The following is a 24,028-nucleotide window of genomic DNA, read 5'->3' as shown; positions in this document are numbered from 1 at the left end:
TATTCCTATACACATCACAACAGTATGCATCATTCTGCATCCTGTGGATGGGAGCCAGGCAGCACCCGAGCCTGCATCCGCACTGAGAGCTGCGCTTGCATCCTTCCGTCTATGGGGCGATGGTGCAGACTGCTGCGCGCTCCCGCGCTGCTCAGGGACGCTCCCGCAGACCGTCTAAAGCCGGTATATATACCAAAAACCCAGCGAGGGCTGGCAGTGCAGAAGGGACCGGGGGAGGGAGAGCAGTGGCAGGCAGTGATCAGCCGTGTGTCTGGGGGGGGGGGGGGGGGGGGGGGCACACGGGGTCCTGTCTCAAGCTCGCCTCCTCCAAGAGCAGAGGGTTAAGGAGGTCAGGGGGCTACATGGCGCGAAAAGGTCAAGGGGGCTCAGATCTCACATCCTACTGCCAACGCGGGACACTGCTGGTGAGTACTACTTTTTTACGGCATACACGTAATTAACAGCCGCTATAAATGACACGTTTAAGAAATAGTTGTTAGCAATGCACAGAACTATTAAAATACATAGTGTGAAAACCAATACATGTCATTTTTTTTTAATGTTCACGTTTGACAAATGTATTTCCACTTACAGGATAAGTCACTGTATTTATATATTAGGGGTTTGCAGACCCGTTACAAGTATTTAAAATCATGGCATACAGTGCATTTATCTTTAGCTGCCACTTTAACTTTTAAAACGTAATTGGATTTCAAGTGAACTTTAGATTTTTAAAGCATCTTGGCTTCAAGAGCATGAACAATATGTGTTTTTGATATCTTTATAGCGCACGCTGGGTACTAGTTTTAAAAACACGCTGGGTAGCTGGTGTTGTAGTAACGCCAGAGATGCTGTCACTCGGGTGCAGTTTCCAGTTACACGGTGGACCAGCAGCAACTCGAAGGCTCGCACTGTGCTGCCTTGTACCGGCGCATGCATGCCATTCGTACCGCGCTTAGAAGGTACTTTAGGACACGTTCTATTGAAGGAAAAATATTTTAGGTTTCAGCTTTAAAACGTAAACCAGAAAATCTGGTATTTTACCCGGACGGCGAGGATACCGCATCCTTCAAAAACTGAATTTTTATGTTGGACATGATTGGACGTCGAAGTGATACCACACATCGTCTTATTTCAGTGATCTACATTTAATGGCGGATGGCTTTTCCTATTCTTAGCCCGTCAGTAGCATGTTTGCTGCAGAGGGGGCCTGATGGATGGTAATTAAATGCGGAAATACTGAAACTAAAGGGGTCGCTAATAGACCTGTTTACGTTCAGAGAATCTTTTTCTTCTATCTGTGGCTTAAGAGCAAGGGGTACCGAAGGGATAAGCCAGGAGTTGCAAGTAACAGCTTTGACACCTGGCTATGTTTAATCGACCCTGTGTTGTGAATGTGCCTCTTAAAATCTCATTCTCGCACTGAGCGAGTTAAAGGTACCGGCGTGTGGGCCTTCGTTTGTGGGGCACACCCTCAGCCGCTGTACCCAGCCTTTTACTGTGTAATGGCTCTCAGCTGCCCTCCTCACAGATAAACTTCACTCCCAACACTCGTTGTGCACTTTATGTATTCCATATATGGCGCTATTACCGCCCAGTGATGTCACAGCGCTGCACAGTCCAAGAGGTGCAACAAGCCAAAGCGCACGCTCTTCGGAAGAGGCGTACTGCGAACAGAACCTACCTCTGTACAGAGCTGCCACGGCGAAAGTACTCTATATGTTACGTTACTGCTTTACAGACGGTGATAAATCCTATAACGCACGCAAGGGCTTTAATTCAAAATAATTCTTACAATGTAGCGATATGATTTTTTGTCCGGTGGGAAACACTGCTACTGCTTTGGTATAGGGGGCCGATATTGCAGCACTGCTGCAAAACCGGCCTCCCGTACCAAAAACGGCCCCCACCTGTCCAAAACCGACCCACCGGGAAAACACCGGGTGCCCACTGCAGCCAGTCCAGTTCGGTGGTGTGAAAGAAAAAAAACGGAAGTTTCTGAGTCACTCTGAAGGTCACTACGGCTTCCACACGTCTCAGTAATGTTTAATTCGAGTCTCATTTTCAGAATTAAAGCATTTTACAGTCTAATTATTCACAACAAAATCATTGTTATTCATTTATGTGGTACAGCTAACAAGTAAGCACTGACAAAGCCAATACCTCTGGCTATTTTAGGTAGAAGTTTTTGCTGTTGTGTGTCATGGCTAGATGCAATTACAGAAAACTCACGGAGGGACCCACCTACTGTTTAGGTGGCAGAATGTGTAAAGCACATGATTATATATCGTGTATATATAGTGCTTACCACCCTTATGTGGGGCACTGAAGCATGGGCCTACTTGAGCAGAACGTTCAGCCATGTAGGTTGGGTGGATGGAGGGTTCTGTCTGTGTGTTTTCATCCTGTTTGGGAAGTGTTTCCATGTCCTAGTGATGACCCCAGATTACGTATTTTAAGTCACTCCCTTAATTACATAAGCCACGCCTCTTGGATAGGATTCACAGTTACTCTTCTTTGACCACACCCCTTCCAAAGACCCTCCCACATTTTTCGTCCCATTTAAAGCACTGCTCAAAGGTAAAGGTAGCTTTTTAGGGAGAGAACACGTGCCGGATCAGACTGTGGATATTGCAGAGAGGGAGGCAGTCTGTTTCCTTTCCAGGAAATCCATCTGGGCTGCTGTTGTATCACTCAAGCAGCATAACATTCTTTGTAAGTGTGCCTGGCTTAGATTCGTCTCGTGTCTCTCCTACACAACTTTTACCACTTGGTCCCTCTAGACCTCTCCTACTTACTACCTGCCAGCTTGACACCTACAGTCTGTACAGCAAAATGTAGTACTGCTGTGCTAAGCAAGATACTACGTCTTTTTGGTAACCATTACTAATATCGCTCAATTTGTGTTGGTGATATTTTTTGGTTTTAATGTGATTTCTAATACATTTATTTTTACTGTTTTCTATTAATCGTTTTAGAGGGAGGTTCATGAGATCCATTGCTTATGTTCTATTAATTAATGCTAGTACAATAATCTGCTCTAAAAACAGATTAGCAATGAACAAGGGAAGAAAATGTCACTGTTCTTGATCAATTGTTCCTTTTTGGTGTATTTCCACACAGTTCTGTTTGCTTGTCTGTTGCGCGGATAGCATAGGGTGAACTAGTTGGGTATGCAGGTGTTTTTTCCCCATTCTACCTTAATCACTGAAACTCACTGACTCAACAAACACTCAGAAAATATTGGCATAGTACACAAAGGCAAATGAGATACATTTTTAGTGAGTGTTCTAAATGAACATTTAAATCTATCCACACGAATGAGCGTTGGAGAGGTCACACTGACTGTCAACCAGAAGAGATAGGAAACTAGGGTCCAGCAGGAAAACAAGTCTTCAGTTGAAGGATATAAGAAAGGTGTGAGAAGAAGGGACACTTTTTTGACTTCTTACAAAGGTCAAGCATGGACAAATCGAAATGTAATGTGAAAAGAAGCCAAACAGGTAGTCTAAGCTATTTCTTTTCTCTACAGATTCAGGATGACTGCCATGGAAACTGCGAGAACCTGCACCAATGTCAAAGTTTACACCAAAGTGCCTGATGGAGGTTGGGGCTGGGTGGTGGCCATTGCCTTCTTCTTTGTGGAAGTATTCACATATGGAGTCGTCAAGACGTTTGGAGTCTTCTTCAGTGAACTCATCACTTACTTTGATGAAAGCAATAGTCGTATATCCTGGATCATCTCAATATGTGTGTTTGTGATGACATTTACCGGTGAGTGGCACTCTTCCCCTCTCAAATAAGTATGTAGCACCTTAAACCTGGAACAAAAAGACTTGCTGAGCATTATAGGAAAATGAAATTCTGCCATTAAACACGCTTGAAAGCAGGGGTCCCTTTGTCTGCAATTTACGTCGTAGTACGTGTATCATTTAGTAAGTTTGTAGTGTGCAAATCTAGGGAGAACACCCTACGTTAAGCTTAATGATATTTTAAGGATTTCCCAAGAACATCTTCCATATTTCTTGCTGAAATTGAGAAACGCTGCACCTTCGTGTATACAAGTGACTCATGCTTTTGCACATCTTTGACACATTTTTAAGGTAAAGCTATGCACATGACTTTTTTTTAGTTTGTTTACCAATGTGAAGAAAAAGGGTTTGTGTTGAAAGGTAGTTTAGCATCATACTTGCTTCACTTAACTTGTCTCTCTGCGGGTGAGGGCTCCACGAGTCATTCATTGTTCTCTAGACTCGATCAGCCCCGATTCACAAAACTAAAATACTGAAACAATCGAACGAAATTTCTGCATAACAAGTGCACGTTAAATCTGTGAAATGTCTTTTTCGGTTTTGCCTGCATAGGGCTTGCACTGTGCTTGTGAAATCTCTTGTATTTAATATATCCTAAAATGGTCTCTTATCAGTTCCCATAGCTGAATTACTGCGTTCATTCGCATTTGTGTGGATTTGTTGTTTGGTAACTTCCCCTGGCTGCATGCATTTACAATACATCTACTAAGGCTGCTCACAGTGTTTAAACCCCATTCACTGTCAGGATAAGATCTCTTCCCACAGAAAAGTCAGACAGCTTCCAACAGTATGCTGGAATGCTTGTTTTGTATTACTTAGTTGTGTAAAGCAGATGCTTTAGCCTAAGAACATTTGTGGCATTTCCTATTTACACTTTGAAGGCCTTATCGGATTGATTGTTTTCAACTTAGTCTATTGGTTATTATGATCAAATTCTAAGTGTTGTAATAAACATTACACATTGAAAATAAAGTTAATATACAAGAGCTATGCTATATTTTTCTACTAAACACGCTGCCACAAGTGCAAAATACCTTGCAGTTTAAAGGGACTTGATTTGAATGGTGCAGTAGATGCAGTAGTACCAGTCCCAAAGGTTGTCAGAACTCCTCTTAACACATAATATTGCTATATTTCACTACTATGCAGGCACTCACAGTTGCAGTAACCTTGCAGTTGAAAGGGACTTGATTTGAAAGTTGTCATAACTCCTCTAAACTGCAAATATTGCTATATTTTACAACTAAACAGGCAGTCATAAGTGCAGTTAACTAGCAAGCACTAGTGTCATGAATTCAATAGTCCAGCAGGTGCAGTGCCACCAGGACCAGAAGCTCCAGGCACCCCACTAAACACAGATTATTGCCATATATCACAAGTAAACAGGCAGTCACATGTGAAGTTATCTTCCGGGCACTAGGGTCATGATTTGAATGGTGCAGGAGCACAGGGCCAAAAAGTTGTCAGAACTCCTCTAAACACCTAATATTGCTATATTATACAACTAAACAGGCACTCACAATTTGAGTTACCTTGCAATTGAAAGGGGCTTGATTTAAATGGTGCAGTGGCACCAGGCCAAAAGCTCTAGGGACACCACTAAACCCAAATTATTGCTAACATTTGCTATTAAACAAGACAGTCACAAGTGCATATATCTAGCAGGCAACAGGGTCATGATTTGAATGGTGTAGCAGGTGCAGTAGCACCAGGACCAAATGCTCTAGGAAACCCACAAAACACATAATATTGGTATATTTAAACAGGCAGTCACAAGTGCAGTTACCATGCAGACAACAGAGCCATGATTTGAATGCTGCAGCAGATGCAGTGGCTCCAGGCCCAAAATTTGTCATGACCTCCTCGAAACACCTACTATTGCTATATTTTACTACTATACAGGTAAACACAATTGCAGTTATCTTGCAGTTAAAACAGGCTTGATTTGAATGGTGCGGTGGGTGCAGTGGCACCAGGGCCAAAAGCTCTAGGGACCCCACTAAACGCAGAACATTGCTAAACTTTACTGTAAACAGGCAGTCACAAGTGCAGTTATCTAGCAGGCACTAGGGCCATGATTTCAATGGTGCTGTAGGTGTAGTGGCATCGGAGGCGAAAGTTGTCAGAACTCCTCTAAACACAAAATATTGCTACATTAAACTACTAAATAAGAAGTCACAAGTGTAGTTACTTTGCCGGCACTAGGGTAATGATTTCAATGGTGCAGCAGGTGCAGTGCCACCGGGGCCAAAAGTAGTCATAGCTCTTTGAAACACCAAATATTGCTATATTTTACTACTATAAAAGCAGACACAATTGCAGTTATCTTGCAGTTAAAAGGGGCATGATTTGAATGGTGCAGCAGGTGCAGTGGCAACGGGCCCAAAAGTTGTCAGAACTCCTCTAAATCAAATATTGCTATTACAATTAATTTTATTATTTCCCTCTCTCATTTCATTTTTGAAAATGTTGCTATTACTTACCCGTACTATACCACTAGTAACAGAACAATATATTGCCTTTTTGTACATAAATAAGTAATAACGCACACTTTTGACAGGCTTTCTGTAACTTACATTGTACAATTACTCAGCAAGCTACAACTTACAGCAAAAAAACAGCTAATTATTAATCACATAGGGGAACCTAATGCATTTACCATTTTATTTTACATCCTTTAGTCATAACAAAGAAACTGAATAAAGCTGTAGTTCTCTTTCTCTGTGAACAGCGACAAAATGTGCTGTCAGTTGGCCCAGTTGTTTAGGCAAGACTGTCAAATGGTAAAGAAGCAGGGTCCATTTGGGAAAGCGGGCGCTCGTGCAGCGGATGATGCGCCAGTGCTTGAGTACTGGCTGTGGGCCGCTCTTTTATGCACCCAGTCTGGTTTTATCTCATATTTTCCATTATTAAAAGGGGGTTGGTAGGCTTATGCCGAATTCCAAAGGCTCGCCCCACCACCTCCACCGGTGAGAACACCGAGTCGGCCCATTTTCTTCTTCTACAGAATAACAATGGCCTCTAGGGTCACAGCCTCCTACATTCTGGCCTCAGGGCACTACAGGGAGTCCCCATCAGGTGAAATTCTGTGAGCAGCAGAGTTCGCACTCCTCTGCCAAGGGAATAAGAGGCGTGTGTAGGACCAGAGGACTTGAGGGGTTCTGCTTTCACCTCCCACAGCAAACTTAGCGCTCCAAGGTGGCTACTACTCCATTCCAGGTCAGGTGAGGAAAGTGAAACGGCATCAGAGAACCAAATCAAAAAAAATGTAACTAGGACCTTAAATGCAATTGCCCGGAGTCAATAGTTGTAGGTAGAAGACAGGGATGTTGCTAAAATGATCAAAATGCCTTGTAAGCTATTCTGTTGGCTTTCACCTACAAGTAACTGCATATCAAATATTACACACACGCCTTACATTAGAAATGAATGCAATTTAAACTAATCTGTGAAATTGCACTCTGTTCGGGTAGGAAAGCTCGGTTGGTGAAGTAACCACTGTAGATGTGTGTGTGTAACAGGAGGGTCCCAGATATAAATCCTGATTGGAGCACTGGAGAATAGTTACATGTTTTCATAGTGCTTTGAGGTCCAGCAAGCACAGTGAACGGGTAATTATTTTAAAACTGCATTATATACAACATAATATAGGCTACTGCAAAATGCACAAACAGATTTTTTTAAAGTTAAAACAAGTACTTTGAAAATATATATTTATAGTAAGACTCATTAAGACTGTAGCTAATGCAAAACATTTTACGAGTTTCCATTAAAAGACACGCTCTTGAACTCAGGTGCTGAAACACTGCCACTGCTCTTAAATGATTCTAATAATGAAAGCCTACACTGACTCACAAGCATCCTTTAGATTTGCAGATTAACCAACTGCACACATTTCCATTTCTTTCAGGTAGTAGGTACCATAGAGAGAAGGCTTCCATCATCTTTAGCGGTCTATCCCTCTCACTTCACAGTATAGCAGACCAACTACCACCCTTTAACCTGAGGGACCTAGCACCTTGTTGTAATGTACTAATTACCCAATGCACTCTCTCTACAGTAGTTCTCTGCCTTGAAGCTCAGCCTATGATGAGGTCATATAGAATGTTCAGTGGGTTTGAGTGGAAGAAGGGATCAGTTGGTGTGGAAGGGCTGAGCGGCAAGGAGGCTGCTCCTGGTGGGGCACTTTTATGGATCAGAACATCTTCCTGTAACCTAGAACCTGTGATGTAACTTAAAGGATAAATCTACTACCTTTACTTACAAGACATGCCTGCGCATCATTCTTCGTTTTAACACTGGCGACGATTTGAAAGAACCTATGTGAGCTTGTATACCTAAGAAACTGAAGAAGCGCATTTAAAAGAAGCAAGCTGGCAGTCCAGAAGCCCCACAAGTGACCAAAAGACCGGTCGGCCCCATCGTGGATGTGCCAGTGCTTGCTGAACTTGGGTGAGTGTTCCCCATAAGAGTAACTAGACTAACATAAGTTCCTGTCATTCCTCACCACCTGTGAACGGTCAGCCCTAGCCTGGGCCTGCCAGTTCCTGTTGGACTTTATGTGGTTTGAAATCTGCTGGTCTAAGGTGAGCCCACGTGCTTGAAGAGCAGAAGATTTAGAGTGTCACCTGAGCTGAAGGTCAGAGAGGCCAGCAGGTATCAAGTGTGTGAAAACCAACCAGCAGCATCATTTTGGGTAGTTAAAGCTTTTGGTTTTTGTGGTTGGAAGTCATATGGGCCAGCAGTCATCAGTTAATTACAAAGAACTGGCACTTTGAAAGAGCCAACAGTGCTGCATGTATTTTGTACATCGTTTTAAGTTTAAACTGTGAGTAACCTGCAATTGTATCTGTTATGGGGAGCATATGTTGTATCTGTTATGGGCAGCGTTTAACTTGGCACAGATTTTGGATGTAACCTCGGAGACACTAATCGAGCCTCAACTTGGATTTACTCTGGAGGCATTCTACAAGCAATTCTGGAGCTGTGCTTGGGGGAAGTGCTTTGAGCGGAGCCAGTGACAGGATCTGTGTTTCAGGACTCATTGTGGAAGAGCCTGTGTTAATAATAGGTGGCAGTGAGTAACTCTGTAGAGTTTGCACCCCAGAAGAAGTGGCACTGGTGACTGGTTGTGAGAATATTAATGCCGCTTGTGAGCCCGTACACCTGATAAATGATGCAGTATCTCCTGGCCGTGTCTTATTTAGTGACTGCGAGTATTTTATTTAATTTTGCCGTTTTAGACGCCTAATCTGGATATGGCTGCACTTTGGAAGTTGAACCGCTGCCACATATTTAAACAAACACAGAGCTCGCGCACCCTTACCTGCTGCCCTGTGATTCCTCCTCACTGTGACGTCTGTTGGGCTTATTGCTGTTGGGCGTGCTTGGTGCACGGTGATGCTGCCATTTTGTGATTGACATGGTTGTTCTCTTTTGAGACCACCACATTTTCGGCTCCGCCAACCACGGTTCCTGCCAACCTTTGGAAGTTAATAGCAGTTATTTAATTGAGGCTTTGCGTTTTGAGACTTCTGCTCCAACGACTGGACTTGTTGGTTTTTTTTGTTGGGAAAACTGACTTTCACTCTAATTTCATGAGCTTCCATCAGAATGTCATTTGTTTGAATCATTTGGGGATCGGTGCTTTCTGTTAAACTTTTCTGGATATGGATTCTACACTGCCGTGCTAGGGTTGATGGCTGCCTACCTGATTACGCTTTATTCTGAACGTCAGGGAGAAAGCTGCCTCCTATGATTGGACTACGGTGACTACTTTTATTATTTTAATTTGTTATGTTTTGAACTTTTGTATTGCATTTCAATGAAGTCATGCAGTGTGCGGTTTACGCTACTACTTACACTTGCTTGCATGATGAGGGTTTTTTTCAAGTATTTGATTTTATTAATGCATACTTGTGCGGAGTTTTAATGTGTTTGCCTTGGATTCAGAGTTACCTATAATATGTTTGCCTTGGGTTTATGGATACCCATAATATGATTATCATGGGTTTAAGGATACCTTGGTATTGCCTTGGGTTTAGATACACCCATACAGTGTCTTGAGTGTGTTTCGGGTTTAAAGTTACCCTGGATTTACTTTGGATTTAAAGATACCCTGGATTTGCTTTGGGTTAAATTATACCCTGGATTTACTTTGGGTTTATAGATACCCATATTAGTTTTTAAAGTGTTTTCAGATTATAGTTACCCTGTCTTGGTATAGGTGGTGTTTTATTCCTCTTCTTTGAGGTAGACCTGTCCAGCAATTAGTATGTGCAGTTGAGGGTTGTAGATCCCTGTTCTACTGCAGTCTTGCGCCTTAGTTTGTGGCGCAATGGGTACTCTGTGTGGTGTGGTGGTATTGAACCCGCAGTTTGTAGTGTGAGTTGTGGTGGATAGCATCCACTGTTTTTAGGAATGTATCTCTTTATCTTGCATTCTTTGTTGTCGATGATCATTATCAGGGGGAAGGATGTGTTCTAATATTTTGTTGTTAATGCATTCTCCTTTGCTGTTATGTGTATCTTATCACCTTAAGTCCTTTTAAATGTTTTTGATCATTATAAGGGGGAGATGTGTTGTACTGTACTAATTACCCAATGCACTCTCCCTACAGTAGTTCTCTGCCTTGCTGCTCAGCCTATGATGAGGTCATATAGAATGTTCAGTGGGTTTGAGTGGAAGAAGGTATCAGTTGGTGTGGAAGGGCTGAGCGGCAAGGAGGCTGCTCCTGGTGGGGCACTTTTATGGATCAGAACATCTTCCTGTAACCTAGAACCTGTGATGTAACTTAAAGAATAAATCTACTACCTTTACTTACAAGACATGCCTGCGCATCATTCTTCGGTTTAACACACCTCAAGGTCAGCATTAACCTTTCAGGGACAGTTGTTTAACAGAAATTGGAGGACTATTTCGGTCAAAATTGAAAAAACATCACCCCACGAGACCCCTACTACTGGAAGCCGTGAATTGAATTGCTTTGCTTTGTTGATTGGAGCCGGTTGGTGTCTAGAGAAGACACCTGTAACATCAGAGCTCTAGATCAATCGGTAGGATGGATCTAGCACCATCATCCACAGAGATCTTTCCTGAGAAGGTCTCAGCCTTTTTGCTGCCAGAAACTGGGAGTAGTTCCCACTTTAGGAAGCAGGACCTGTTACAATTAGTCTCCACCTTGTAACAGCCTGGTTTTCAGCACATCAGGGCAATTTGTATTTCATTTAGCCTTGGAATTCTGGAACCTGGATTTATTTTGTATGACCCTTTCTGCCCCCCTCTCCTGGTTTGCTTGCTCATTTAGTGACAGACTGTTTTGCCATGGAAGGTTCTCACCCCATTGGTTGTTTGGTCTAAAACCTGGACATCTGAGGACTTAACGTTCTCAAGAGAAATAATCCAGTACTGCATGAACCTTGATAATGCCCTGGCGATACCATGGTTTCGTTTTGTTAAAGAGAAATTCAATGTGATTGGTCTGGGGCACTATTACGACAACCCTGCTAGCGATCATATAAATATGAAAATGATTATAAAAGAAGCATATTATGCCAAGGCAAATATGCGTCGCCGGCACTTGAGAACGCAATGTCACTCAGTTCTGTCCCCCACACAACAGCAATTTTGTTGATCTTTTACTAATAATGCACAGATTTGTTTCCTTATGACTAGATTTCGTCTTTGCACATTGCACTTTTTAGCCGCTTTCCCCAAACAGTCAGGCTGGAGTTCTCAACTCGCTGCCTGTCCATGCGACAATTTATCTGCACGGTGCACTTTATGTTGTTTTGCACACTCTATAAAGAGCCAAGGGCGCGATTCCTAAACCCAATCTTGAGAGAAATCCGCCCTCGTACTTACCAGGAGGATTTTAATTTCTTACACTCCTTGTCTACAGTTTCTATTTGCACTGCTGTATCTAATTATATCAGAATTGCATTGACAATAAGAAAACATTATGAACTGTAATAGATAAATCGGTGTTTGAATTGGTTTTAAACTTTTATTAAGTACTGATATGATGGAATGTGGCAGGAGGAACTAAAGCCTGGAGTGTAGAACTGTGAGCATGAGGGAGCTAGACATTAAGATCAATAAAAGCCCAGAGCCAAAATATTTGATTCAATTTACGAATTTCTTAAAAAACTAAGTCATTTTATTATATACATTGGATATGAAATTCTTTTACAGTTCTATGTATGTATATATGTATATTAAACCTTTATGGTCCGTATGACCGAATAAAGTTATTCTGACTGGCTGAACTTGGTAAAGTCACAGAAAGTGGGTGAGGAGCTAACCCTGCGCTATACTCAGAGGCTGCAGATAAAGACTGTGAGGAGGTACACTGCCTGTTAGCCATTATATTATGGGTGCAAGTACTGCTAACATAGAGGAGACCCTAGAGTAATTACTGGGTTTAAAGCTAGATAACAGCCAATTATGCATGAAGTGTGCTGGGATGGCAAACTACAAACTCAAGTATTATTATACTATTATTGAAAGAGGGCGGGTGGGGGAAGAGCAGATTGATGACACAGGGCCATGACTAGTAGTAACATGTTTAACTTACATCTTTTCTCTATTCCTCACTTTAATCACATGCATTATTCCCTTTCCCTCTTTAATGACAGAGTAGCAGTACCTCCCTCAATTCACCAGTTTCTCCTTCCTTTCAGGTTAAAAAACTAGGAAAAACGAACTAAAAGCTGGTATGTTGCATACAATTTTAGTGGGCAATTGAGAGGAGAATTTAGGTTGAGTATGGAAAAAGATCAATGGGAACAGTTATACGAAATCCTGATTTCTAGCGAGCAGCGGTGAAAGCAGAAGAAACTTCGCCATTTCTTTGCTGTGCTGCTGTGGCTATGGTTGGTGGCCTGCCACAGTTGAGCCAACTAGTGACTTATTTCATCCAGGAATTGAAATGTCTCTTGGTTTTAAAATAATGGGCATTTACATTATCTCATGCATTAGTACCCACTTAAATGTCTTCAGATGATGAAAGGCTGAGTTGGCCCTGCTAGAGTCCAGTCCCCTGACTGGTAGTTTGCACATAAGCACTTACATTACTGGCAGGAAGTGGACTCCGGGATCTGTTGGTGAGCAAGGTTGATGAGATTCATTGATCTGAAGGTGAACAGCAGGAGATCTATGAATGAGCTGCAGTGGAATAATGGTGTTTCCAGACTTGACCGATGTTACTGAATGAATGGAGGAAAAAGATTTGTAAAGCACAAAAAATGCAAAAAGGCGTCGAGGCGCTGATAGTAGTTAGTCTTCGGAAGGGAGAGAAATACGAAGGTGCTGACTGATGGCTGTTACAAAGTGAACAGCCAGGTGTTTAACGCCGTAGGAAATAAGGTGCGAGACTGGAGACTAGAAATTGATGGCAGAAGGGAGTTCCACCACCTGGATGCCGCCACTGAAAAGGCCCCGCCTCCCCATCTTGACCTTCTATACCTAGGAGAGTAATTAAGAGGTGTTTGCCTGATGATTGAAGCTGTGTAGAGGGAATGTATTGTTGAAATTGATTCTTGAGTTGTTTAGGGCCTCTGTTGTCAAGGGCATCATGAACTAAGCAAAGAGCCTTAAAGGTAATGCGCTTGTTCACAGGGACTCAATGAAGTTTCCGAATCCCTTCAGAGACGGACTGTGATTTCGGGATGTCAAGAAAAATTCTGGCTGTTGCGTTCTGGACCAGCTGCAGTTTAGCAAGGACAGTCTTATTGATGTCAAGGTAGAGTGCATTGCAGTAGTCCAGTCTGGGCATAAGTGCCAAACCCTCTTGTTTTCATGCCTGAAGAGGAAAGAAGGGAAATACTTTATCGTGTCGCTCAATCAGGTATCCTGGAGGGACAACATCAACCAGGTCGGTGCCAGAGCAGTTTTTGGCCCATGTCTCTGTGACAAAGACCCAGTTAAGCTTCTGGGTAGTAATAAACTCTGTAGCTTCTATTTTGTTTTTAATAAGGGAGCGAGCATTGCTCAGGAATCTCAATAGGCACCACTGCAGTATACATCAGTTCCTCAGAAGGGGACGGCAGAGCCAAATTCATGAGCTGAAGTGTGGGAAGGAATAAAGAAATGAACCTGAAAATGACACGAGGTGCAGCAGTTCGTCTTGTTGTAGTAGAATGTGTTAAAGTCCAGAAGAGAAGAGCAAGAAGGTACATTGCCCTTACTACCCAAGTTTAAGAGCTGGTTCCTGGTGTAGGACAGACCTCTTTACTTGAAAAAGTGCCAGGGGTTCTGGCACAAGGTGCAATCCAGATGCTGACTGGCACAAACGGGCTTGCCTTTGGCACGCCAGCAGCACACCCACTGCGTGCGTCCGCTGTGGCATCCGGCTTTAATGCCTTCACTCCCGCTGCACCACTAGCCAGTTAACCTGGCAGTGAGCGCTCTGAACCGGAAATGGGAAAAAAGAGGTCTTTCCTCCGTGCAATTGGCATACAGCCTCGACAGACCAGAGAAGAGTAATCAGGTAACAAGTGTGGGAAATTCAGTGTGTCGCAGTTCGAGGGTTGAATAATATTAAAATGATGGGCAGAACAGTTTAAAATTAGTGAAACAGATGGAGCAGCCTACTGTAAGAATAGCCACCTGACCCCACATGCTGTAAATTGATTCATGTATCACAAACTTTCCCCAAAATTAGCTCTAGTACTACCAAACCAAACTTTGCGAAAGGTCATGATACACAAATGTGGGCCACTTTTTAGGTTTCGGCCTGACGTAGGCAGCGCATGCGTTGCCTCGTCAAACGAGGCTTCTTGGAATCGATATGATTCCAGAAGCCTCGTCCCAGCTCCGCCTTAACTTTTGATTAATGCGCCTTGTTTTGCGTCACAAATTGTGCCAAAGGCAGTGCAATGATTGCACTGCAGGCATGTCACTCCCTTATTGTTGCCACCCTGTCTCCTTTTATCTATGCCCTGAGGGATTGGATCTTTTACCCGCGGTGTTACACTAGTGCCTTTATTTACTGGGGAAGCACTATTTGTTTCCCCCTCTGTCTGTCTCTGAGAAACAGCTGCTTGTTTACAGCGGCTGCCTGGCCAATCTGTTTTTCTGCCAGGGTGTGTTTGAGTGAGTGTGTGAGATAGAGGGCATGTTTGTGTTGGCGTCAATGTACATGTCTCTGTTCTGTGGTGTTCGTGTGAGAAGTGGTGCGATGTCTGTGCGTGGGACGGTCACACATTGCGACCCCTGTGTCTCTTTGTCTACTACTCACTCTACTACTCACTCTATTACTACTCACTCTACTACTCACTCTATCACTACTCACTCTCTACTACTCACTCTCTACTACTCTACTAATCACTGTCTACTACTCACTCTCTACTACACACTCTATTCTACTGCTCACTCTACTCTCTACTACTCACTCTCTACCTCTTTACTACTCACTCTCTACCTCTCTACCTGTTACCTCTCTCTACCTCTCTACCTCTCTACCTGTTACCTCTCTACTACTCTCTACCTCTCTACTCTCGACCTCTCACGCTACCTCTCTCTGCCTCTCTCTACTACTCTTTACTCTCTACCTCTACACCTCTCTAGCTACCTCTCTCTCTGCCTCTCACTCTACTACTCTCTACTCTCTATGCGCACACATATATATATATATACACACATATCCATTTATATATATGTATGTGTATATATATACACATACATATATAAACATATATACACATCTGCATATCTATATAAATACAAATGTAAATGCATGCATACATATACATATATGCATACATATGCGTTTTATGTACATGTAAGTTTGAAAGACACTAATAAAAGCAAAGCTAAAAAGCCACCTAATTACAAATAGAATTGTTTTAACTTAAACGAGGGAAAGACCTATTGCATTTGAAATGCTTGTTTTTGGGTGTGAAGGCCTTTTTTGGTCCCAATCAAACTCTAAAGAAAGGAGACCGTCAGCACGGTAACATTTATTAATTATTAACAGACCAGAACGTCAAATCATTGCACGCATCAAGTATTCACAAACAGATGCTTTTACTAGCATGTCATGAATATATTGCATATGTACCAAACAGGGCAAAATGTAGGCCCTTGTTCTGAACGTTACAAAATGCAAAAAGTAGACATTTCTTCCTTTGTTTTCTTTTCACTTGCAAAAACAAAACGGCATCCCTTTCTTGGTAAAACTAACTCTGCTTTATTTTATTTCAGCTCCACTGTCAACAGTACTGAGTAATCGTTTTGGCCACCGACCAGTGGTTATGGCCGGAGGGTTCCTGGTCAGCATCGGAATGGTCACTGCATCTTTTGCACGCCGTGTTGACGAAATGTACTTAACAATTGGTCTAATATCTGGTAAGTTTCTAAGTACGACCAACACAAGCTATCACTGTACTATGGCATTAATCATAGTAAGGCAACAAAACCCAAGCTGGACTGAGGAGAATGAGCATTTTTATAGCCTTTCAGAAAATTAGGGAAGTTGAACTTTAACGAAGCTAAGAGAATAGTTTCTGAATCATCCAGGAAACATTATGCATCCAAGTATACAAATATAGGTAGATCAGGTTATGTACTGGGATACTAAGAGGTCATAAAAAGAGCAGAAACGTTTATTAGAGTACAATGGCCAGGGAGCATTGACTTATCTTATCAGCTCTGTTTATACATCAGTAACGTGTTGGAAATGTTATTCTGATCAATGATAACCTTCTCCATTACTATACACATCTGATGTTTTAAGTTTTAACATTATTTAATATGGTCTAAAACCACAGGAAACAAAACGTTTCTAAAGTTAGCGTGTATACGTTTTAAACCGATTTGGTTAGATTAATATGAAGAACGGAAGTAGCGGCATGACAATTTTGGTCTTATTTCCAAAGAGGAACCAGATTCTGAATTACGATATTTGTGTCATCACCTCACTTTACATTTGTCAGCATAGGGAAATTAATATTTAATACCTGGCATCACTGCCTCAATAGACATCACACTCAAACATCACAGAAAAACAATATGAATAAGATCTAAAAGTTAATGATCTCGTCATTACACGGAGCTTCCCAACATAGTGTTTTGTATTGAACAAGCTTAAGACCGGGAGAGGTAAAACAAAACTACTGGTATTTAAGCTTCAAAGTAAAGTATTAGAGTTTTGTAACTGTGAAAAATGCTTGCAAAGAAGTATTTGCATGAATAAAGGAAAGAGTAGTGTATGTATTCGCTGGTAGGGCTCTTTTTCAATCACAAGCATGTACATTGCAAAAGTGAAGATTTTCCACTTTCTGTGCCAAGAATGTTCATACCTTGTCAGAACAGACGATTTGGTTCCTGTCGCTACTAAGAATCCTGCATTCTAAAAGCAGTGCTTAATTTGTTTAAAAAAACATCTGCACAGGGGACCAAGAATACCTAATGCTAAGACTGCTATTACCGATTCCAATGCATGCCTCTTTGTCCACCAGCCTGCACTTCCGGTCTCTTTTATCCTCACTTTCTCCCTTTGTCACTCCTTCCCCCATCTTTCACGTCCTTCTTCTTTCTTTCTTTGCTTCCTTTCGCTCTGAAGCGTTTACTGCTGTGTAAAGGATACATGTTTCAACAGATTCTCACACCCGTCCTTTCCATCCTTCCACAGGTTTGGGATACTCCTTAAGTTTCATTCCAACAGTCACCATACTGTCACAGTACTTTGACAAAAAACGTTCACTGGTTACTGCAGTTGCCTCCACTGGCGAATGTTGCGCCGTTTTCGCCTTTGCACCAGGTAAGCAGTTCAATAGAACTAATCCCAAAATAAATGCTCCCAAATGTGAAATGTTAGGCCAGGTCACTCTTACCACAGCAAGTGCGCGTCTTCAATGAAGGTCATCACTCTCCTAGTGGGACAATGAAAAACGTGAAGTGAGACCATCTCCGTGAAGCCCCCTTGAAAAGGACATACTATAAAATGTAACTCAGCGCTTTCAATGGCCACGTAATGCGGTGGCCGTGTATCTGGGGCCTTGTTTGTAAATCAGTCTTTAAACACAAAATGGAACGAGGACATTTTTATACCCAAATCACTATCCATATGGAAAATAACACCCTCATTGGCTTGATTTACTACAACAAAAGTAATGACACCAATTCTTGAATAATTTGGGTCATATTTTGGCCTGGATCAACGAGGGCCAACAATAAGTGGAAACCAGTGGCAAAGGCTGGAGAAAGAAAGGTATCTCTTGCTGCAGCAATAAAGTGGGGGCTTGCTGAGGTTCTTAGAATGAGAGAACTTCGAAAATGGGGCAAGAATATATCAACGATTATAAGGAATGCTGGAGAAATCTGTTATTTGCTCCTTTCCCCAAGGTTCCAGTACAGTTTAGTAGAAGTTAATGGCTATTAAGAGAAAGTGTTGTGGTAACATCACTGCATCCAGATTCCACAGATTTAGTTTGTACAAGACCTGCTTAGAGTGCCTTCCTCATCATAGCCAAAGCGAAGACTGTGCCATTATAAGAACCAGAGCAGTAAGGACGCTCAAGGTGTCCACTTAGGATGATAACTAGTCTTTTGTTATGCATTTTCCACCAGATACACGAGAATGCACTGTGAGAGATTTGGTCAAGACCTAATCGATCTTTAATACTGTTGGCAACATATCGACCTGGGCAATCATTACCATGGGGTGTCTTGACTAGTGTGGAGGAATTTAGCAGACAAGGAACCAACCTCCGGATTATCTATTATCAGAGCACAGAAGTTGACGGACTGAAACATTTCCAGAGTGAAGACGTTTACATGTTGCATATATGGCAAACTGTAGGGGTTTTGCCACGGTCTTATCTTAATGGCAATGCACTACTGTAGCGAAAGTGATCACATCAACAAATTTGACAACACAAATCTATATCCTGTTACAAAAACATAATTACAATATGGGAGTGGTGGCACCTTTCAAACAATACCCGTTATACTTTCAATGTTGTACATAATGTTCGTACTAGGCCTTTCTAATTTAATTGTGCTTATTAGGTCACCTGTTGACATGTTCTTCGGTACTGCTTCAGTTAATCAACGGGCCTATCACCCTAGGTTCATGTAGAATACCCAGAGATCTAACCAGGTTCCCAAATCCAAATACAGAGGCACATTTTGTGAGGTTCAGAAGTGCCTCATATAAATTGTGTCCTGTTTAGAGACCGGTAAATGCCAGTCGTCGTCATCAGAGGCAGTGCTTTAAATGGGCCGGTACTGAGTACCGGCACTTCCCCGAATTTTCTTGCCGTCGGTACAGGCACTTCTCTTTAGCCAGAGAGAGTACCAGTACCATGATCAGTGGTAGGGCAGGCTCAAGTTAGGCATCTCCTCCAGGGCAGGGCGCCCGAGAAACTTTTAAGTCACTGAGCCCCTCAGTGGCCTCTTGCAGAGTCGCTGCTGAAGATTCGAGCAGCATCCATTTGAACGTCCCCAGACTGCATAGGGGTTGAGAGGGCTTACATCACGCTGGGATTAACAGGACAGGGTCTAGACAGACCCTGCACTGTTGATAGGAAGCGCAAAGACCATTTGGCTGAAAGTGATTTCGCCCCCACCCCTCTCCCCTTTCCATTAGGTGAGTGAAATGGGCTGGGACTGCCAGGTGGTCATCCAGTCCTATTTAGTGTATTGCACTTGCCCTACTAAAGCATGTGGCAGCGCAATACAATACTCGACCTTCATCAAAGATGCTTTATGTTTAGCACAGGAGCTGCTTCTCTTTGTGTGCCCTGCAAACACTAATTGCTGCATTTACAATATAACAGGGACTGACCAGGGTACTGGGACAATGGGTGTGAATTTAGCCCTGCCCATAGGGCAATGCACAGCAGGGAACGTTGGAACACTCCAGGAATTAGCTCCCATGACAACTGGTCATGCATTTGGTAGGGGGAAAAGACGAGACGAACATAGAAGGACGAGGAAGGGAGGAATGTAAAGTGAGGTGACAGGTGAAGATAGGATTGCCGCTTTTATTTGCTGAGTTCTGAAATCATTAATGGACTTAAAAATTGCATTTTTACACACATTTGTGTACTTTAAAAAATCTGGTGCATTTCTTCTAAACACGTGTCTTTGGATCATATATCAGGAATCCTCTCACGGTTAAAAGAAGGAAGGGACACAGCGGGGTTCGTTTAGGACATTTATTTAAAAAAAAGTCGGCATGACCGGTTTCGGCGTCAAGCCTTTTTCAAATGCCGCAGTTCGTAAAAGGTGTTTCCGTCAGTTTGATAACGAGCTCCTCCCATGCAGTGATGAAAGGCCCAGCTGCAGTGCATTACTGTGCTGACGTCCCAGCAGCCTCTGCCACGGACTGCTGATACCATCATGCACCTTGTTGGTATCCAATGAGCCGCAGCGGAACGTGACCCACGAAAGTGCTGGAAACAAAGGTCCTTGGGTCCCCTACTCCCTAGCCCCCATAACCGATGTCACCCAGGCTGGAAGCGTAGGACAATGCAGACGCCTCTCCCGGGAAGTCCCAGACCGCCATCTGGCAGCAACTCCTTGACAACACAGGTATGGTAACAAAATGTAAGAGACTCGTGGAGATAGTAAGCGAGAGGTGGGAGTAAGAGAGGCAGAACCAGCGAGAGAAGGATAGAGACTGGGTAAAGATGAGAGGCAAGTGGAGAGGACATTTGGATGTAAAGGCACGGAACCAGCAAGAGACATGATGAGCCTGGTCGTAGAGAAAAGGGCAGTGGCAGTGCTTTAAATGGACCAGTACTCACAGGTACATAAACGCATTTCATGTGTTTTGAAACGTTCTGCAACTGCTACAGAAGCCAATACGTACCATCATATCTTGCCCTTAGCCCTGCCCCTAGCTCCGCTCACTTGCCACACCTCTAGCTTTTTTTTTTACGAGTACCTGCACTTATTTTTTCCCATTTAAAGCACTGATCAGAGGTGAAGAAAAAAAAGAGTAAGTCGTTCCAAGAATTGAAACAAATAAGAGAGTAGAATATATTCTAGTCCCAATCATTATTGATAGGGAAATAATTGCAGGAAATTACTAGAGAAGACTTCTAACCTCATATAGGTACACACAAATTCCAATTCTCTTGCCATCAGCTGAAGATGCCAAGAAGTTAAAAACATGAAGCAAAAGGTTGTCATGAAGAGAATAAAATTGGTTTTGTCCCCACCCACTCTAGTCCAACATAAGGCTAACAAGCTAAGTCTAAATTCATCTGCTCTTTCAGTAACCCAAGTTAGCCCAACCCTTTGTGTAAACTTCTACTTTAATAGTAACTACAAACCACTAATAATGCCAACGTGGAATACACAAGGATTGTCAAAAGTAGTGTCCCATACCTAAGTATTTTTCCTTCCCTACTTAAGAATGTGCGAGTGAACGGGAACATATTTATTTTGTTCTTTCAAAGACTACTTGTAAGTTAAAATACGTTTTTTAATACCACTGTATAAATTACCAATGAAGTAGACAAGGAAAATATGTCAATAGTTAAACCAAGCCTATTGTAACAGAGGTGATCAAAAGCTTAATGCATTTTTAACAAACATACGGTTGCAATAATTGACTGTAGGTTAAGAAACTATGTTGTTCAGCTGTGATTTTCTTTTTTTTCCCTAGCTATCACTGCTCTAAAGGATCACCTCGGTTGGAGACATAGCCTCATGCTTGTTGGTGTAGTTCAATTCAATATTGTTGTTTGTGGATCTCTGCTACGACCAATGAAAATCCAAAAAGAACTACAAGTACAAGAAACTGCAAAAAGAGAGTGTTTGGAAACAGAATACATACTTGAAAATGAGAAAACACTTTCTTCAATTAACTCCATAGACTCTGGAGTCGACATAGCTACCTCACCTCATAAAGTAAATGAAAACTTGAAACCAGAGACGAAATATGTAGCCCCTCGGGGAAATGCCCAAATGATGGAAGAAGCACGTGGTACCGTTGCGAAACCAAAAGTCACACTCTTAGACTTTTCCATTTTGAAAAATTGTGGGTTTATTTGTTATGCTCTGTTTGGCCTTTTTGCTACACTTGCATTTTTTGCCCCTTCTCTGTACATCATTCCACTGGGTATCAGTCTTGACATTGATAAAGACCACTCTGCCTACATGCTGTCTGCCATGGCCATCGCTGAAGTTTTCGGAAGAATTGGCGCTGGCTGGATTCTCAATAAGCAGCCCATTCACAAGATTTATATTGAGCTCATTTTCGTTGTTTTGTTATGTTTGGCTCTCATTTCCTTTCCCTTTGCTACAGAGTTTTGGGGATTGATGGTGTGCAGCGCATTTTTTGGATGTATGTTAGGAACAGTTGCAGGAACCCACATTCCAATGCTAGCAGATGATGACGTTGTGGGCATCGAGAAGATGTCTTCCGCAGTTGGAGTGTATGTTTTTATTCAGAGCATAGCCGGATTGGCTGGCCCACCACTTGGAGGTAAGTTTACTTTTACATTTTTCTAAACCTAAAACCTTTTAGTTTTAATTCGTGACAACTATTTAATTTGTATTTTGGGGTTTTACTTTTAGTTTAACTAAAATTGTGGAACTCCCATCTATCCAATTGGAGTATACTTGCAGGTGGTTTTACCCTTGTGCAAAGGGACAAATGTGGCAAACCGTCTCCAGAGGTCCAAAAATTCACCAGGGAAGGTACTGACTCAACATTCAAGTTCCCTTACAGTGGACTTGAATGTAAACATTGGTGCATCCCATTTTAGTTAACACCTGAAGCTCTGTAACCTTAACATCCCAAATGTAAATTGTTTCAGTGTATTCAGTGGCCATGTATTGATGCACCTTAGAAGTCTAAAATTTAGCTAAAATAGCAGCAGTATCAATTTGTCCATCCTAGCTCGTTTTTCAAGTCTCATCCAAATTCACAAAACCCAGTTCTAAATGCAGTTATGATTTAAAATACAGACACTCCACGGTCGCTTGTCCTTATTTCATTATTTCACATGTTTTTTAAAAGCCGGTTTGGATTCCAAAATATGTGCATTTCATTATCAAATTAAGTATTTCCAACTATTTTGTGCTCCAAATTCTTGAATGCTGGTAGATTTATAGAATCCAATATTTGCTTGTAAGAAAATAGCACAAATTATTAACCACATATTTAATGCTTATAACGTAAGGCTTAAAGTATACTGATAACATTATATTCAAAAGTTTAAGACTATGCCCCATATCTGGAACATTCTACTGATATTTTAGAGAGCAAAGCTATTTGTAGAATGGCTTTAAATGACAGTGCTAATATCTTTAACTTGCACAAGATTAGTAGAAAATTTTAGATCTGGGGGATAATCTTAAACTTCTCAATGTAATGTCACAATTTCAAAACAAGCACATATTGTAGAGTACAACAGGATTACATACGAAATGTGGCAAGGAAATATTTCCCTGTTCTTCATTTGTTGCATCTCAATCAAACTGAATGGAAAACAGTTTCTCTGAGCACAACCCATAAAGATTTGAGGCTTTCTATCGAACTTAACTGAAAGCGATACAAAACGTCAGAGTTGACAAAAATAATTGGTTACATTAAGCCATATGAGGAGCCAAAGTTGCCGGTTGTCCAGTATCTCTCAGAGACGAGATCTGTAACTTTAATTATACGCACTGTCCAGCTGGTTACATAATATATATAATTTAATAGACGGTGCCACGGTGGTGTAAAAATCCGTAGTGCATGGGAACAAAGCCTCAAAGTGAATTCATGGGGATGGTAACATTTATATGCCTCATTCCAACTTTGTTAGTAAAAACTGGTTTCACACAAATAATGTATAGAATTAACTGTTATCTATTGATTGGCAAGAAATGATTAAGTTGACAAAGTAATGTTTTCGGATTCAGTCCGATTGGAGACATAACTTTTTATGTAATGTGGCGACAGTTACAAATATAATTACTTTCTTGCTAATGAAAACCATATTATCTTTACACTCTAGGTGTCCTTGTGGATCAAACTCAGAATTATGGGTCAGCATTCTACTCTTGTGCAATTGGCATGGCGCTGGCAGCCATATGTCTAGCCTTAGTAAGGCCGTGCAAGAATGGTCTCTACATACGTAAGCCGAAACAATCTATAGAAGGGGCTCATAACGAAAAAGACGTTTTCAAAGATGTGCCAGATGACTTTCTTGAAATGGATTTTTGTAAATCTGAAGGATCAGTACAACGTAATGAAATACATTTTTAAATAA

The 24,028-nt window shown here is 41.9% G+C and overlaps 2 protein-coding genes across 9 annotated transcripts in view; one reads left to right on the top strand and one right to left on the bottom strand.

Annotated features, from left to right (window-relative positions):
- ARSG (arylsulfatase G) overlaps positions 1–24,028 on the bottom strand; it is a 1,970,563-nt gene that overhangs the window by 1,787,536 nt on the left and 158,999 nt on the right. The window lies entirely within an intron of this gene.
- On the top strand, positions 3,533–24,024 carry LOC146810297 (monocarboxylate transporter 7-like). Its single transcript, XM_085617299.1, has 5 exons — positions 3,533–3,774; positions 16,017–16,160; positions 17,446–17,574; positions 21,433–22,254; positions 23,774–24,024. The coding sequence occupies exons 1-5, from the start codon at positions 3,540–3,542 to the stop codon at positions 24,022–24,024; spliced, it is 1,581 nt and encodes a 526-aa protein (XP_085473425.1). The 5' UTR covers positions 3,533–3,539.

The sequence above is a fragment of the Triturus cristatus genome, chromosome 7 (genome assembly GCF_964204655.1).
Source record: "Triturus cristatus chromosome 7, aTriCri1.1, whole genome shotgun sequence".
Classification (NCBI taxonomy): Eukaryota; Metazoa; Chordata; class Amphibia; order Caudata; family Salamandridae; genus Triturus; species Triturus cristatus.
The sequence above is the reverse complement of the archived record's forward strand: the minus strand, read 5'-3'. Positions and strand labels throughout refer to the sequence as shown.

Bases quoted from the DNA above. Each gene is read 5' to 3' on its own strand.
- LOC146810297 (XM_085617299.1), top strand. From the start codon at position 3,540: ATGACTGCCATGGAAACTGCGAGAACCTGCACCAATGTCAAAGTTTAC. The intron at 3,775-16,016 runs GTGAGTGGCACT...ATTTTATTTCAG, and splicing joins GTTTGTGATGACATTTACCG to CTCCACTGTCAACAGTACTG. The intron at 22,255-23,773 runs GTAAGTTTACTT...TTTACACTCTAG, and splicing joins GGCTGGCCCACCACTTGGAG to GTGTCCTTGTGGATCAAACT.